At 40.8% G+C, this 18,691-nt stretch overlaps 1 protein-coding gene across 1 annotated transcript in view; it reads left to right on the plus strand.

The window, feature by feature from the left end:
• il17rd (interleukin 17 receptor D) overlaps positions 1–18,691 on the plus strand; it is a 35,195-nt gene that overhangs the window by 8,769 nt on the left and 7,735 nt on the right. The window contains exons 2-7 of the mRNA XM_026167383.2: positions 5,573–5,627; positions 10,481–10,603; positions 14,034–14,152; positions 15,240–15,360; positions 16,886–16,930; positions 17,265–17,416. Of these exons, the coding sequence (XP_026023168.2) occupies positions 5,573–5,627; positions 10,481–10,603; positions 14,034–14,152; positions 15,240–15,360; positions 16,886–16,930; positions 17,265–17,416 (615 nt within the window). The remainder of the gene's footprint in view (positions 1–5,572; positions 5,628–10,480; positions 10,604–14,033; positions 14,153–15,239; positions 15,361–16,885; positions 16,931–17,264; positions 17,417–18,691) is intronic.

Below are 18,691 nucleotides of genomic sequence, written 5' to 3' on the forward strand. Positions count from 1 at the left end.
GATAGAAGGAAAGTACATTATCAGTGTTGATTAAAGGTCTCCGTCCGCCTCAAAAACAGCCTTTTTCCCCTGTGATGATGATCACGATGATGATGCAGCGATTCGTCAGAACTGACAGTCTGCATCTGCTCCAAAACGGTATTTGACACACAGTGAACAAGATCCTACAAGACCAGCACAGACTGAATCCAACTCCGACTCAGGCGCTTTGTTATCAGCGGCCTTGTTGTGCCATATGGAAGTGTTTGGAGGTGTGTGTTTGTCTGTAAAAGGCAGGAAGACATTAAGAGGGCTGAGTTTTTAGCCTCGAGGCTTTTGCATGAACAAGGACCTCATCAGCTTCACACGGTCTCGCTGTTCTTTGTGTGCAATGAAATCCTCAGTGAAGTTTCAATGAAGATAAAAAGGTTCAGGTGGCTTTTTTGAAGTAGTTGCCATAAAGGAGCATTTTCTTTGGTGGGGTAGTCTCTGGAAGTTCGCAGAATTGCTAAAAAGTGGTCGTATTGTGTCTTATCTCATCTGCGTGCAGAAAACAAGTTCTCTAGAAGCAAATACTCAGAGACGGACTCAGGAGGGGAGATGAGTAAAAATATATCAATTATAGCTTAATAATATTGACATGATTAACATGATAGGAGTAATCGAACTCAACTTTTCACTTAAAGAAAAGCAATCAGATGTCCCCGACCACATGTAAGCACACTTCATTTTTATCATAGCAGTCCCAATCATTCCTTGGGATCAATCTAAACAAATATTTATTGATTAGACTGAATGAACTGAAATAACAGCTGGAGCTCTCTGAATGTTGATTGATTGTGCCTAGCAGTTTTGAAAGAAATAAAACAGGGGAACCAGCTCCATCTTCATCCCTCAGGTTCTTTCAGTTGGGCATGAATGTAGGATGGCTGGTTTAAGGTACAGCCTACTGGACCATCACACAAGCAGCTGTGATTACTGTGGCATATTAACATCCAGGCCTGGCAGTGGGCTGGTAGCCTCTGGGTGCTGCTCAGAGCTTTGGAGATCCACATCTGCATGTTGTAGTTACCTGAGGGCAGTGTCAAAGACATGTAGAGGCTTTTCACATTTCCTGTAAGCTACTGCTGTTTATGTTTGTGGTTTTGCTGCTCCCTTAGCATTGACTTAGAAGTTATAATAGACAAAGAACTTTATTTTATTTTATTTTCAGTGAAGTGAAACCAAGTGTTGAAGATAAATACAGCTTTAACAATGTGCTGAAGAGCTTAGTCTCATGTTTTATTTGTATTTATTTATTTTTAATTACCACGAGCCTGGAAAAACTCTCGGCCTCCTCAGCTTTTTATTAGCACTGTCCATGTGTAGCATATCTAATGTGTATATTAGCCTAACCATTAGTTAGCCCATCATTACATGTGAAGTTCAAAGTTACAGTTGTGCTGTATGATTTTTAGAAATACTTCACTTAGTACATGGTAAGTCAGCTTTTTATGGAGACTTCCTGCCTGCAATTCAGCTGAAAGCTTTACGTCTTCTTTTTTCATTGATGGAAGGATGTTAAACTTTATTGTAGCACCTGGAAGAACAGCAACACTGAAAGAGTTTGGACTGTTTTTAACTCTGTGGTGATTGCTTTTGCCCAGTGTTTGTTTGCTTTTGGGAATTCAAGGACCATTTTAATACGGAAATACCCAATGACGGCAGAGTTAGCAAGCAGATAAAGATAAGATAACATAAATGACTCTATGAAGACTGATTGCTAACCAGGTTTTAACCCCCCTTTTGTTGAGCATGTTACACCCTAGTAAAGCATATGGACAAAACTGGAGAGAAGTCTGAACATTAGGACCTGAGCTGCCTGAACTGCAGCTTGATGGACATTTATGAATTCTGGAAGAAGTGGAAAAAATGTTGTCTAAACCCAAGTAGCTGCACATGAGCTTAAATGGAACTGCGTTTTGAAATCTGTGATTTAAATCTGAAAATATCTGAGAAACAAGTGAGCAGCATCATAAGTGATGGTGCCTGACAGACGCTCTGCTCTGCAGGCACTTCAGCTCATCGTGCAGCTCTAATCTTCCTCTAATCTTCCTCCCCTGAACGGAACTTTTGTTTATGCTTCAGCCCAGGAGGAGTATGTTGATTAGAGGTCAGCTGGGAGTTTGTCCCCACATCTGGAACTGGTCTGGCTGGCCCAAACAAAACGAAGCAGAGGAGAAGTCTGCTAAGTGAACCTTAAAAGCTGTAATTGAAGAAGTTCCTGTTTAATCAGATCCCTCCTTCTCTTCTTTCCTCCTTCCTTCCTTCCCTTTTTCCTTCCCTGCAGGCTCGGTCATTACTTCTCCCATCATCCTTTACTCCCCCATTCCTCTCCTGAGTCCTTAGATCCTTTCCTCCCTTGTGTGCGCTGATTAATTACTGTTTCAACTAACTGAGCCTGCAATTAGCTGTCTGATTACCACAGGAACTGATTTTGTGTGTGTGTGTGTGAGTGATGTTTGGGGATTCCCAAGGGAAATTCAGTGTTTCTTCAAAAGTTTTTATGTTGTTTAAAGAGTTTTGTTCTTCTTGTCTGAAAAAGTGAATTTTTTTTTTTTTTTTTTTTTGGACTGGTTTGTTTATGTGTCTGCGGACAGGATGTCAAACAGCTGCTCATCCGGTCATTTATTGTGAGTGATAATGAACTACTTGTATTTTCAGTTGTTTACTGATGTGGATTCATGTCTGCTCGGGCCTCAGGGGATGTGCGTATTTTTGTGTGTGTGGATATTTGCAGGGGAGAAGCATAATGATTATTACTAGTGAGAAACACCTGGCGACAGGAAAAAAAAGCTTTTTGTGTGTGTGTCTGCTGTAAAGTATTAAAGTTTGACTCACAGCGGTGGGCGGTTTAACTGGTGGTGAAGAGGGGTAGAAATAGTTCGTTAATTCTGAATTATCTAAATATGCAAGTTAGTAAAAACTCCAGGTGTTTTTACACAGCTGGGTAACTTTAGGATAGCTTAGAGTTGCCATTAGTTGGAGTGTGAAATGAACAAGACACCTTTTACTAAACGCTGAGATTTAGCCCCTTAGAATCAGGGCTGGGTGGGTAAAGCACTTAATGAATGTATGGTTAAATCTACCTTGTAGTCTCAAGTAAGTTGAGTCTTCAGTAAGACTAGAAAAGTGCTACACAAATACCAGTGAATTTCCAATTCTTGTTTTATAAATTAGGTGCACCCCTTTCCTTTCCGGTGTGCCTTTGTCTCTTGCTGTTTTGTTCACCTTGACCCAAAAAGACTAAAAAAAAGGAGCCTTTAGTTGACAGGATCTCAGTAAATGTCACAACATTTTTTTTCTGTAGGTGAACCAGTCGATGCTTTTTCCCTTCAGATCAACAGAGGTCTGCTAGCTGTTCAGCTTTGAATGGTACGCAGTCGAGGTGTAGGTTGGATGCCTGCTTTGGCCCTTCGTTGCTCTTCCTGTAGCTAAGCTTGTCGCATGGGCCTCACTTTTCTCTTAGTGCCACTGCAGATTTTCTGCCCTTGCACGATGGCCAATATAGTCAGTCTGGGCCTGACCCCCAATTGGATGGCTTTTACTTATTTGTTAATTATTGAAGACACAATGTTTATACCATGTTAAATGATCAACCTTAAATTTGCTTACCAAAATAACATTTGCTTTGGATTGGAAAGAAATAAATTCATAATGGACTGTCAGACAGTGAAGATCAGAGCCAAGTCAAGTGTTTCTGTCCTGTAAGATGCTGGAGTGTTTGAAGAGATACAGGAAATGTTGTAATGCAAAACCCATAACAGAGTAGGAGCGGATCAAAAGTACTGTCTTAATTATAATTTATGTATTAAGACATCACTATTAAATAGACTATTACTTAGAAAAAAATATAAAAAAATTAGAATGACTGAAGTCTGATATCTTGAATAGTCAAGTTAAGTAAACATTGGTGACTTTAAGAAGTGCCAGCAGCGGCGTCACGGCACATTAATTTTTTTGCATTTTAGAATATTAAGTTTGTTTATTTGATTAAAAAAACTATTTTTCCCTTTTCTTAGACAACGTGTGATTCTCATGAGTTATTTTATTTAATCATAATAAAACCACTGATGCTTGTCAGTTTGTCCACTGCAGCACAGCAAAATAATAACTGTTGACAAGTGAATTCAGCAACAAACACCGTGCACCGTGCATTGTAAACAAACACCGTAAACAGTGCTTACTGCTACGGTGTGACACGGAAAACTCAACCTGTCAGTCACAGAGGCTGTGGTGACACTGCTGTTAAAACTTGACAAACTTGTAACGTCTAACTGATTCATACCAGAGTGAATTTGAGGAATTTAAATGTGTGTTCGCAATGAGTACTTGACCTGTGATGTAAAATTATTTACTTGTTATTATGTTTTATCTCGTAAGTTTTTAGCAAAAATGTAGTTCCATGCAAAACCAGGTTTTTGTGGGTCAGTGCAAGAAACCAGGAAGTCCCTTTTTTTTTTTTTCCTCCCTCTGTGCTGTTGGTGGAAAAAACGTCCCCCTTGATTTTTAATTAGCCTTTTAGTTCATGCTGCCAGCGGGACACGTGCACACACTGCAGCATATAAACTTCTAAAGGTCAAAGTTCATACAGCAGAGGCCAACTTAAAGCACAGCGTATGATTAATGCAAACATGATTAGATGAAACGTTGTGTGTGTCTGTGCGGACTATTTTATTTATTTTTTTTTATCATTGTTGTGTTGCCTTTAGGTGTTTTGCGATCTGGACAATGAGGGACTTCACAAGTATGTCATTAAAAGTGTGTGTGTCTTTTTGTATGGATGGGTTGTATTTGTGAGGTACAGTGGCTGCTAATAAACAGCACACCGTCAGTAACACTCGCACACACTCAGCTGGGTGTCTCTTTGATTGGTTTCAGGTGTGTGAGACCAGTCTGACACCTCTGTAATAAACCTGAGGGGGGGGTGTGTGTGTGTGTGTGTGTGTGTGTGTGTGTGTGTGTGTGTGTGTGTGTGTGTGTGTGTGTGTGTGTGTGTGTGTGTGTGTGAGAACATAAAAAAGGGTCAAAGCCGTAAAACTGCTGAAACAGTCGAGGCTGAAACATGCGTAAAGAAAGTCCTCATCTTTGTGTGGGAACATGGAGAATGGGCTTCTGGGTAATTGTAGCTCACAAGGGAGCTGATGTCTCGTCTTATCTTGCTGCTCATCATGTGTTACTGTATCTGCTGTTCTTTGTATTAAATAGACCTCATGGGTGAGGTTGCAAGGATAGCCCAGTCCCGTCTATTAAATGGAGATTTGGTGACCTTTCTCAGGCGCCAGCTTTTATCTTACAAAAATGTAATTATTGCTAAGATTTCCACTGCTGACACCATCTTAAGACCAAGTCATGGCTTTTACATCTGCATGGCTAGAAAGCAAGTAGACTTAATGTCTGTTCACCGTTATTGTCATTTTGTTAAAAAGAAGTGAAACAGCCATGCTAGGTGACTGGTTTGCATAATCTTCTGCTAAAAGTTTAAGCTTTTTCACGCCTGTCACCAGGAGTGGTTACTTTCATATGTCTCATATATCTCTGTTTTCTCCCTCAGGTACCTTCAGGTGCAGATGGAGGCCGCAGGCTGGCCGTTACCTTCAGAGCCGACAGTGAGTTTCTCTTAAACATCGTAAATCTGCACAAAGTGGCTGACTAAATGTAGCAAAAATTGTAGCACACATGGTACATTTCCTCTGGTTTGCACATTGCATTGTCTGCATCAGGTGTACTCTCTTAAATCTTTACCCATTAAAAGCATACTAGGAGTAAGGAAGCATCGAAGCTCTGCTGGTGTCCGTCATATTTCAGGCCTGCTTACAGAACAAAATAATTGTGTGTTCATCAGAAGTTTGCAAGAAGATGATCTGTAAACTATTCTAATGGTCATGAAACCACTTTTATTGATACATACTTAGGTGTCAAAACTTGTCACTATGGGTACAAGAAAGGTCATCAGATGTTGTCTGAAAGGGGGGGGGGGGGGGGGGGGTTGAGGTAGACTCCATGTGTTGCTGTTCAATTATAATCCTTGTTTATCTTACATTGGGTCGTAGCAAGTCCATGTATAAAAGAAGCTGCTTCATCTCTTCACCCCTCAAAGTCAGCTTCTTTCTGATTGGCTTCCCCTTGTAAACATGAGCTTTGAACTTAATGAGCTGAGCTGTGTGAGACTGAGATGGCAAAAAACAGTCCAAAGTGTTAAGACCAGTTAAATTTGCAGACCTCATTACTGGACTCTGGCCATGTTTAACATCAGCCTCTAGAATATATAACAAAAAATAATCTAATCTAGTTCTGATTATGTTTGCTCTACCTAACTTGAATTTCAAGGTATTTATTAGTTAATCCAAATAAAATCACATTATAATATCAAATTTGAAGTGTTACAGACTAGAAGAGAGCTTTCATGCAGGCATTTTATGGAGATCGTTTTGTATTTGACACTTAAAATCCTCCACAGGTGTGACTCGTTCCTCTGAGGGTAAACCTAAAATCTTTCACAAAGATCAATTTGATCATAAAATAGTTTATTTTCTGTCATATTTGATATGAAAATCTGCAAGCCCTCCTTACCCTCGCCCACATCATCTCCTCTGTCCTCCTCCTCCACCTTTTCCACCACCACCCTGCGCCTCCTCTTCTTCTTTTGTTCTTTTCTCTGTAAAAGTCAAGTTCCTGAACCGTGGCCGATCCCTCCCTCCCCTCTTTGTCTGTGACCATGAGCGAGGAAACGCTTTCAGATCCCTCAGAAAGTGTGTGTGTGTTGTCTGCAGTGTTATTGCAACCCCTGCAGCTAACAACTACATGCGGTTTAACTATTTTATGGAGTTTGCTCGTGTTGATTGAGGAGTTTGAAAAAAAAAATTGTTATATTTGTGCGATAGAGAAAAATATTGTCATAAATACAGATTAAATTTAAATAAGAAAACCTGTATTTGGATCTAGGGACTTGATACATGGATGGAGTGGACAACAACTTCAACCTTGGTGGAGATTATTCCGTGTTTCATCTAATAAATGTAAAAAGTCCTCCTTCCTCCTTCTGTAAGGTCCAAGATGTTTTGTATAGTTTCAAAGTTAGTTTAAAATTGTGCATGAGGGAAAAGTGCAGCAGCAGATTTAATTTATTAACTGTTTGTGCCGTAACTGCAGTTCCTGTGTTCAGTGATTCTGAGTTGATTCACAGGTTCAGTTTTTTAAAAATTAGAGTGAGTCTGATTTCTTAAAGATTTCCTCCCCTGTGTTTGGACACAGTCAGGTCAGCTCTTTCCTTGTGTCTCCAGCACTTATGCTACGCTAACATTATGTAGGTTTGTATTTGCTGACATTTATCTGCAGATTAAACCAAATCACCCCGTATTACCCAAAATGTCAAACTGCATTATTAACAGAATGTGATTCTTTTGTCTGAGGGTCGTCTTGTGAGTTTCTTCCATTTCTCTGATTTTCATTTAATCTAGCTTTAACACATATTATGTAAGCAATGACGTGTGGGTCAGAGGTCAGAAGATCATGTGAATTCTGAAGATCAGATGAAATGAAAACACGCTTGGAGCTAAAGTGAAGCGCTCAAGTGTTTTAGCATGACAATCAGAGTGTGTGTGTGTGTGTGTGTGTCACACCTCAGTAGTTTGAGGATCAAGGAGAACCAGAGGCTTCCTCTCTCACACCCTCTCTTTGCTGGAAGTGATGTCATGGGAATTATAAAGCAGGGTGACCTTTGACCTCCAGTAGGTTCCCTAGAAAGGATTGTAGGATCAGCAATACGTTGAGGATAGTTTATTTATTTATTTATTTATTTATTTATTTATTTATGTATTTGGTGATGGGTTTATCATCTTTGCTGCAAACACACCATCCTGCTGTGGGAAATTCTCACCAGTGATCAAAATGTTTTTTTTAATCCACACATTCAAACAAATGCACATTTAAAAACTGTGATGTCCGGGATTTTTAAAAACTCCTGGATATTTTGTCAAATTAAAACCGTACATTTGTAAGCTCTGTCAGATACCTGTCCAGTGTCGTGTTTGGGATATTTTCTGTAGCTCTAACTTACAGACGCACCCATAAACTGCTCACGTCCCAGCCGTCATTAATCGTGAAAACATTTTTGCCACAATATTAGACCTCCTCTTTCAGATGATTTCAAACCTGACATCACACTTCCTTGTGTAACCGAGGCTGACATATGAAGATAGCGAGCTTCATATAGAAGTGAACAGGTGCCTTATACCTGTACAAATCCATGTCTCCTCTGGTCATGATAAGAAAGAAGTGTGACTGCATCGAAGTCCATCCTTCAGCTCCTTCGATAACCTTAGGAAACACTTTCCTGATGAGAGGAAAGATTTAAGGTCTTTGTTGCTGGTTTCAGCACTTACTTAATACACCAGTTTCAGGGGGCCGAAACTGGAGCCTAGTTTTAAAAAGCAAAGCTAGTCAAAACATTTATTTGAGTTTTATTCTCCATGGATGATCTCAACATAGCTATGTCCACGGATTTTGCTCCAGCTGGGATAGGTTCCAGCCCTCCCTAGCTGACAAAAGTGTTCAGAAAATTAACTGAATGGTAACTAATTGTTGGCTTTGGTCTTCGTTTGCTGACAGTATGTCCAGGATTTGAGCATCCAGTCAGAGTGCCTCAAACCGCGTGACATGCTCCAGAGGATTTAACCAAAACTAAAGATTATGCATTTTAGAAATCTGACAGTGCCTCACTGTCATTGAATAATTCTAATTTTTTTACTCAGACTGAAATCTGCTTCAGAAGAACGTCAGCTGAAGCTGATACTTTAAAAACAGTAGGTTCAAGTTGTCATAATTCTACTTTGAAGGATGAAGCATTGAAAGAAGATGAGGATGCACAAATAAATGGAGCAACTGTGATGGTCTCCTTCAGCCTCCTCTTCTTTCTGTGCTTTGTGTGAGCGCCTCCTCCTATGCTTCTTAAATTGGAAAGCGAACAGGAAGAAAAAGGGGACAGCTAAAGAAAACGTTTGCAGTGAACTTTAGCCCTCTTTTCGTTCTTCTGTCTTTACACTGCTTTGTTTTATAAATGCTGAAACCAAAGATTAGGGAAGGAGGAAGAAGAGTAAAAAGAACTGCAGCCTTCCTCTCCTCCATACATCCTACGGAAGATGGAGGAAGAGGAGCAACCAGCTGTGACCTTCTCCTTTAGCCCTGAACATGACCCTGCTTTGAGGAGGATGAAGAGGCGAGAGCAAGAGGAGCAGTGACTCGTGTCTAACGTTCTCTCATCCGTCTCCATCTTTTATAAGCTCTTCTCTCCCAGCTTCTTCCTCCTCTTCCTCACTTCTGTCAATCGATGGTTAGCAGGAGGAAAGGGGAGCAGTCAGTCGTGTCTGAGTTCACGCCTCTTTTCTTTCTACATCCTAAGTCCATCTTTTTTCCTCCGATCCCTCTCGGTTCATGGCTGGCTGCTCCTCCTCCTCCGCCCCTCCAACTTCGTGTCTCTCAAGATAAAACAAGAGAAATGTTGGAGACGAGAGGAGGTGAATGACAAACAACCCAGAGCGACTGAATTAATGAAGGTGCGGTTAATAAAATATGGATGACAGATCGGACAGCTGTGGAATCTGCTAATAATGCATTTCTTAATTTAACTCAAAGTATCTCCTTAGAGGGTTATCTAAAGATAATGACACACACACACACACAAAAGATGTCAATCGTATGACTTTTAAAAAAGTAGAGCTGTTATGTTCAGTCATTCTGGACTCTCATTAAAGTAGCTTTAAACAACTCACAGTTCAAATTAAGCCTTCTTTAACTTAGTTCAAACAAGCTGTTTTAGCTCCGCCCTTTAAGTCTAACTTTCTCCTGATTGGCTGCAGAAACTTTAACCAGGAGGTTTATGGAGCTGTTGAAATGAAAAGACGACATATGGACCTAAGAATAGAAATAAATGTCTGAGTTTAAGCCTGACCATTAAGGAAAGGTCAGTAGCGCAGAGCATCTCCCACCAGAGCTCTGGACCATAAACTTTCTTATATTTTAAATTCAGAATTACAAATGCTTCATTTTAGCATGATCTTGGTCTATTGTACCTATAGTTTGTATAGTTTTATGGTTTTATTTGTTTATTTTCCCATTTTTTCAAGTTATTCTCTCAATTTTGTGTTGTTTTCTCAGATGTTTTAGCTGCTAAGTAGAAATTTCAAGATACTTAATTTTAGATTTTAACTTATGGATGGTAATAAGCTGGAAACTATAATAAAAGAATCGGCAGAGTTGACAAAAGTCCATAACCTTCCTGCAAGAATCTGGAATTGAGCCTGAATGGTCCTTAAATGGCTGTGAAGATGTTAACTGCAGTCTTTAATCTTTACTCTGTCCATCAGGCTCAGATTTCTGTTTCAAGAACCATTAAATCTTTTGTTAAAGTGCGGCTCTCTGTGCTGTTGTTAATCTCTTCATATCTCTCTGTTTCTCTCTGCAGACTGCTCATTAAACTACCCACTGGGGAAGCACATGATCCGTGAGGTCACCAACGTCTCCTTCAGTCATCTAGCCTGCGACGATCAGGCCGCCGTGGTTGTCCACTGGTCTGCGAGCCCACTAGGTCTGTTTACCTGTCGGCCTGCCTGTTTGCACGATCATCCGGAGAGACAGTTTTAGAGAGAGAACAGGGAAAGTTGAGGGAAGAGCAAGAAAGTTCAAAGTGCTCAAATCGTAAGATTACCCAGCTCTGTGCGTGTGTGTCCCTTTGATCGGGGCCGGAAAGAGAGGGAAAGAGGATCGCATCTCACACAACAATGCCGCGATTTGACCGTGAAGGAATGTGTGTGCGCACAGTGTAAGGTGAACCTCTGCTGCCTCTCCCTCTCTGTGACAAAACGGCCCGTTGTTTTCTCACACAGAGAGGGAGAGGCAGAAATCTCCCTGAAATTCTCCATGTCATACTCACATGTTGCCAGATTTCCTCTTTGAGATCTGCACAGCTTAAGGTTACTGCTGTAAGACAGCCAAGACTTTACCGACAAACCCAGAATTTATCTGAAACAAGGCTGAAGGCTGTGGCGCACCAGATGAGTAAAATTAGGGAGTTGGGCAGGAAGACTTTTTTTCTTTTTTTGGTCACCCGAATTAAGGTCTGTGACTAATTGTTGTTAACTGCAGTGAGAGCTTGTTTTGCATTGCCAGCATTAAGTTGGACTCATTCTAGGTTGAAGTTGGTTCACGGATCCCATTCAGAACTTTCATGGACAGAATTCTTAAAGGGGTGGAGGTTGTCGGATTCGGAGGTCTCAGGATCTTGTGTGAGTCTGTCAGCTTCCTTGAGCCATGACCTCCACCGTGTGCTGAGTCACAAGTCTGAGGCCATGGTTCCTAGCCAGCAAAGAGTGGATTGCCCACTCTGGTTTGGGAACAAGCTGCTTCCCCCGGGTAGGAGTAGTAGGAGTCTTGCGGTCTTGGTCACGAGTGATTGGTGTGGTGTCTGCAGTGATGCTGTACAGGTTTGTTGTGGTGAAGAGAGAACTAAGCATGAAAGCAAAGCTGTCAACTGGTCGATCTACATTCCCACCCCCAGCTGTGGTCACGAGCTGTAGGAAGGGTGGCTGGACTCAGCCTTAGAGACCCTTGGGGTGAGCAGCTCTGTCACTGGGGGCAGGCCATGGACAATCTGGAGAGATTATCGCTCTCTGGCTTGGGGACATCCAGAAGAGCTGGAGGAGGGTCTGGGTATCTCTGCTTAAGCTGCTGCCCAAACGACACAGGATAAGTGGCAAATAACAGATGAATGGATAGCTGGTTAGATATTTCCACTGTGTTTTTCCCAGAGAAGGCAAAGCTTCTACATGTTACGTACCAGGGATAAATAAGACTAGTTGTTGGAGACATTTAGCATCATCACATTAAACTGAGCCTAGTCTTAGCGTTTAAATTCTTGCAGCTGCATTTAATCTTCAAAAATAATGTCAGGGAACATGAGAGAGAGATGCAGTAGAGCATCTACTGCTGATCACTTAAAGCAACTCAACTACAAGCTACTTTTACTTGTACTTTCACTCTTTTTTTTCTATAGATTTTATTCCCTTGCTCACATGCGGAGCCCATATAGAATCACAGATTAACTTTAACTTGTATTTGGGGGGTGGGAGGAAACCGGAGTACCTGTAGGAAATCCTCACAGAAAGGCCCCGGGTGACGCAAGAAACTCTTTCCTGTGAGGCAACATAACCATTCATGCCACAATTCAGACTACTCGATCGACTTACAAAAAATACCGTCCACCACAAACAATAAACTCTTTACATGTGTCCGATCTTATAAAAGAGGTGAAAAGGGGTCTTTTTAGATTTGTATTTGTGATAAACAGATACTCGTGGTTCTTGTTTGATTGCTATTGAGTTTGAATAAAGATTGTCCAAATTTATACTGAAGAGAAGGAGAGAAAGAAAAACAGATCAATTGTGACCTCAGGCTGCTTCTGCTGTTAAAATGCAAAACATCCACGACTCACAAAGAGGGAGCGAGAGAGGTGTTCAGAAATATGCCTCAGGACAGAAAAACCTGTTCTGCTGCATCTCTCTCTCATGTTCCCTGTCTTTCTCCTGGAGAGCTAATATGAAAAACATGTCCGGTCGATGTATAGGTATAATTAAAAGACAGGTGTGCTTTCAAAGAGGAGTGACGGGGGTTTAAGGAGTGGAGGATTGTAGGAGAAGTGAAGAGGACTGAAAATAAGGAGGGTGGAGATGAGAGGAGATGCATGCAAATGAAGGAACAGAGTGGAGGGGGGAGAAAAATGAGAACTGGGGGATAGGCGGAGATATAAGGAGGCACAGGAAAGAAGGAAACAAGGGTAGGTTTGAGGCCTTGTTATCACTGTGTGAATTAGCTCTACACACTATTTGGTTTTTAATTGTAGCTATCTGCCGTGACTGGTTGCTGTTTAGCTGGGATGATTCCCAGCTACACTGACTGGTTACTATCTGTAATGTAAAATAAGCTGTAGAAAAGTACCAGGTATCAAAACCAGTTAGACCTTTCATGGTCTGAAAAGAAGAGTTGAGGAAAGGGCACAAAAAGATTAGCTGAAGGAAGCATCCTGAAAGAGTTGGCAAGACTGTAAAGAAGAAAATTTGGCTATTAGCTGCTATGTGCCCATTCATAATCACTGATTAAGGTATCGTCTTTGCCCTACTGCTTATTAGTGCTACTTTCCTTTCTCTACATCAAATATAATTTTTCATAACTAAATGCAAGATTTTATAGTACTGTTTAGAGTTAATGTTGACACTGCAAATCGCAAGATGTTTAGTGGTCTTTAATCTCCCAGCTCCTTAGTACAAAGTGAGAATACCACAAGTAATAGTCCACTGAGTTCACAGTAAGCAACGGTTGACCTGTGGCCTCGATTCAGGCAACACTTGCACCAAAAACAACATGTGTTTCTGGCAGTGAGAATACGTCTGCAGATGACTCATGCTTCGGAGTCTCCTGCTGTGTGTTACGTATCAGAAAGGATAACAGAAGAAAGTCCACAAACTGTATTATCCCCATGATGTCCGGAGTTCATGCACAAAAGTGGCACAACACATCAGATTCCCACCTTTTCAGTCTTTTGCCTTTTTCTGACAGTAAGTTTGTCGATTAGCTGTGACAAGCATGCACTGGCAAGGTATTACGTTAAACCTATTTCTCCTGTGTTTATATCAAGGTATGTTCATGCAACTCTACCATGACCACCTAAAAATCCCACCTCAAATCAAAGGGCTACTAATACAGTAGAACATTTACTTAACTGTGCAATAGAAATGAGTGCAGCAGAGAAAAGGGGAAAGATGGATGAAGAGGAGGGAACAAGGAAAGGCAGAAAGAAGAGTAAGAAGAAGGTAGGAATGAAACTAGATCTGGTTAGGAGTGTAGTGTAGAGAGTGAATAAGGATATGGATGTGTTGGTAAAAGGCAAGGAGAAAAGACTGGTGAGGAAGAGAAAAGATGGATGCAGACGTGGTGAGACTGAACTTGCTGTTGCGTCTCTGCAGGGATTGAACACATTAAAGGCTTCAGAGTTTACCTGGAGGACAAGAATCCAGAAGGGAAACAGTGTCAACACCTCATCCTCAAAGACCCACGACAGCTCAACTTCTCCTACAAGAACACGGTAGGGCCATTTCCACAAAAACACTTTGAACTGCTGGCTTTTCACATTTCCCGCAGTAGCACATCGTTCAAAGGATAAGATGCTTCTTCCAAATGTAAGCATGTTAGAGGCGGCTATCGAGGGTGCTGGAACAGGGGGACAAGGAGCCCTGAAGAAAATGTTGTTTTGAGGGATAAGCATGTTAATCCCTGCACACTTTTTGTAAAATGAAGCAGACATGCATAAACAAGTCGAACACTCCTAATTCTTTCTATTTTCAAAATAGGGATTTGTAATTGACACCATTCTGGGTTTGCTTGGGAGTGGACAGAGAGCCTGGGTCTCAATAAGGCATACCTCTGGATCTGCATCTGCAGTTTCTTGGGTTGTTAATGCATATTAGGCTTAACATCAGCAGTTTGAATCATTGTGCAGACCTCTCAGAATATAGTTATGTGTATTTGTTTTACTTCATTCTTTTGTTTTTTGTTGCTTTTTGGCCCTCGATCGATATGAAATTACTTCAGCTCCCTTGGTGGTTTCAGTCAATCCTTTCCGCTGCAGGCTGGCTGTGTAATAATCTCCTCCTAAGCTGATGGTAATGTGCTGTAAGAGATCAGGAACACAATCTGCAGTCTTCATTCTTCCAAAATATCGTCATTATAGGACACTGACAATAAACTCGCACATGACTGCCTGGACAAAGATAAACACTTGAATCCTTGAAACATCTGTGGCCCTGAAGCCTTGAAATAATTACCACACAGTGTAAGCTGGCTCACTGAGTCACTCTTCTGTTGAGATGTTGTATTTAATAAGTCCACATACATGCTCATTAGAGTCTGCTTTTATCTTTTTTACTGCTTTTAATCAATTCATGCCTGCAGCCCACAGATAAAAAATGTTGGCACAATGACCTCAATTAATGTGCACTGTTCCCGATGAATGGATGAAGCAAACATGTTTGTGCTTTATTAACTCGGAGATTTACCATTGCTGCTAAACTGTATTATTTCGATTTACTTCATTTCCTCTGAAGACTGTCGCTCATCATTTCCTTCTAATTTCACCGTTGAACGTTTGTGTTTGTTAATGTTTTCATGTACAGAAGCTGAGCAGTCAGCCGTTCAGCGGTTTGAACTTTGACACCGACTACATGGTTCGTGTGGTTCCCTTTCCATCTCAGATGAACGAGAGCTTCTTCCCTCCGTCTTTCCTCAAAACTAACTGTGAGTCCTACACGTCTCACAAATGTATGGGACTGAGTTTTTAGCCGATCAGCTGATTCACTGATTGTTTAGAAAAGCCTTTTCAGGCGCCTCTTACATCATCTTACTGTTCCAAATCCCAAAAAGCCACCTCGAGGCACTTTACACTTTAAGGTAAAGACTTAACCAGACTCAGGGAGGGGCAGCCATCTGCCACGACTGGTTAGAGGTGAGCATAGTTTTACGTTTTCTTTGTTATAATATAATTGTCCCATTTAGGCTTCCAAGGCACGATAAAACAGAGTATGATTTAGGGCGTGGCTACCTCAGGATGCACAAGCCTCTACCATGTGAGTGTTTATATATACAGCTGGTATGTAATACATGTGACAACATAAACAAAAACAAGATACAAGATGCTTTGTTTTTATGTTTTCTTTTTCTATTTAAATCAGTTCAATTCAGTTTTATTTATAAAGTTAAAGTATAAAGACTTAATCACAACAACAGTTGCCTTAAGGCGTTTTATATTGAAAGGTGAAGACCCTACAATAATGCAGATAAGCAATCAGATAAGCAAGCACTTTGCAACAGTCGGAAGGAAAAACTCCTTTTTAACAGGAAGAAACCTCCGTCAGAACTGCAGTGACTGGTTGGGGCTGAGGGGAGAGAGACAGGATAAAAAAGGCCAGGAGATTAATAATAACTCATGATTAAATGCAGAGAGGTGTAAACATGCAGTGAGTGAAAACAGATGTGAAAAGAAACGCTCAGTGGATCATGGGAAGCCCCAGCAGTCTAGACCTATTGCAGCATAACTTAAGGGAGGACTCAAGGTCATCTGATTCAGCTAAAACTGTAAGCTTTATCAAAGAGGAATCTTTTAAGCTTGTGTTAAAAGTAGAGGGGGTGTCTGTCTCCTGAATCCAAACTGGGAGCTGGTTCCACAGAAGAGGGGCCTGGAGAGACTGCCTCCCATTCTACTTTTAAATACTCTAGGAACCACAAGTAAGCCTGCAGTCTGAGACCAAAGTGCTCTAATGGGGTGATATGGTACTATCAGGTCATTAAGATAACATGGGGACTGATTATCAAGGCCTTGTATATGAGAAGAATTTTAAGTTTGATCCTGGATTTAACAGGGAGCCAATGAAGAGACGTGACGTCAGTGTCCTCACCTCTTGAGACACTCCTGAAGAAAACAGTGTTTACTTTCATGTGGAGTCAGATGGAAACGTGTTCATTAAATACTGGAAGCAGAATAAAAACAAAAATGCTGCTAGACTGACAGATTTACTGCACTGCTCCGAGATGCATGCACCACCTTGGAAGTGAGTTTAAATGGATCACAAGACAGAACATGCATAAAGCTTAGGAGTTGCTGTGAGGTTGTGTGTTTCACTATGTGCCAAGCCAGACTAGTTTTCCCAAAACATCCCCTTTTTTTAATAAGCTGAGACAAAACTGAGGCTGTACAATGAGAACAATAAAACAAACTTTGTAACCATCTCTCTGTGTGTTTTGTTTTTTTGTTGTTTCCTTACAGCGTGTGAAATGCTCCTCGGATCAGACAACCTGGTCTGCAAACCATGTAAGTTCCTCAGTGTCGTCGTCATAACCAGAGCCACATGTAGGCCGACTTAGTCGGGAGCTGGTTACACTACCAAAGCTGGACCCAGCCCCGCCTCGCTCTTAGATCAGTTTATTGTGAATTCGTTTTTGCACAAACGATTCAAGTTTTTCTGTGTAGGTGAAATGATGAGAAATAGGGGAGGCTACGGTGACCTTAAGCAGAAAAAGACAACAATGTGGTCCTACATTTCTGAAATGTTGCTGTATTTTTTGAAAGGTTCTTCTTGTACTTGTTTTATTGCAATATCTAAGAGGTCGTGGGAGTTTAGAGTTCTTATTTCTTGTGTTTGCAGTCTGGACACCAAAGACGCTGAACGTGTCTCAGCTCGGATCGAGCCTTCATGTGGCCTTTGATCAGGCTCCGCCCTCCTTTGGTTTCCATTTCTACTACCTGTACTACAAACTGCGACCGGACGGGCCCTCCAAACTGCAGCGCTGCAAACCGGTAAGATCAGCTGTGTTTAATACATTTTGACATCAGTAAAGTTCAGATTTATAAAAGTTTTCTAAAACCCGCCATGTTCGAGCAGGTTTTCGGTGACCTCTAATGAGAAACGTGACAGTTGTTGTAATAAATACTCTAATAAATCTCCGTAAACAGATTCAAATTCAAAGGACTGTGTAGGCGAATGAAAATATACTGGGTAGCAGGAGATGACAGAACCTGAGGAACTGGTATCATATTTAACCCTTTGTAATCACCATTTCCATATCTAGACCAAATAAATTATAGCAATAAGTCTTTCTGCATGCAACCGAACTTAAATATCACGAGATCAGCTGTCCCAGAGCGCTGTTTCCTTTGGTACTCTATCAATCTGACCAGCTGTTAACAACACTTGGAATATACGTTGTCACCGTGAACTACCACGTGGTTTTCAGCAACAGCGGAGAAATGATGTCATTTCCCGAGCAGCTGTAGTATTTTTTTTTTTCTTTTTCTCCAAGGCCTATCGCAGATCCACTGCGGCTGCTGAAAACTGTTTAACTTTGTGCCTTTGCGCATATAAGCTGAACGCGTAGAACTTTGAGTGCACTACTGGAAATAGTTAATTTTGCTGTACATGCTGTGTTTCTTCAAAGTGCATATGCATTTTATTTTTAATACAGTTTATAAAAATGAGTGCATTACAAACATTTATGAACACACTCAAGCTAAATTTCCTGTTTACAGTTTTGAGGGACACACCCATGACAACTGTGTATCTAGAAAAATGTGTAAAAAAATTCACTTTTAGTAATGTATTTGGTTACTATGGACTTATTACATACACGTTATTAAAATTTGGGCTCTATCAATAAACAGTAAGTTGAATTTCTCAAAAAACAAAGGCAGTACAGCATGTAAAAATATGAAGACAAGCTTGGGTGGACTCTTTCTGTGATAGTTAAACTGGAAGAGGTTATATTGGTGCCTATTGAGTACCTGTAGACCACCAGAGATTTTCTCATGAAAGCTCTTAAGTTTTGTTTGGAAAAAAGGGTTTAATCGTTTGAGGGAAAAAGCTGAATTAAACTGTATGGAAAATTACCAAAGAATGTTTTTTCTTCTTTGTTTTGGAAAGCAGATCAGCTTGTGGGTAAAAAGTGAATGCTGTTGTTTCCAGAGATGTATTTATTTAGATTACAGAAGAGGGTTTACTCTGTCCTTTTTTTTTTTTTTTTTTTTTTTTGCCACCACAAAAAGAACTGAAATGCTTTTGTTGGTCGCTGCTGAGAC

The sequence above is a fragment of the Astatotilapia calliptera genome, chromosome 5 (assembly GCF_964374335.1).
Source record: "Astatotilapia calliptera chromosome 5, fAstCal68.1, whole genome shotgun sequence".
Taxonomy (NCBI): Eukaryota; Metazoa; Chordata; class Actinopteri; order Cichliformes; family Cichlidae; genus Astatotilapia; species Astatotilapia calliptera.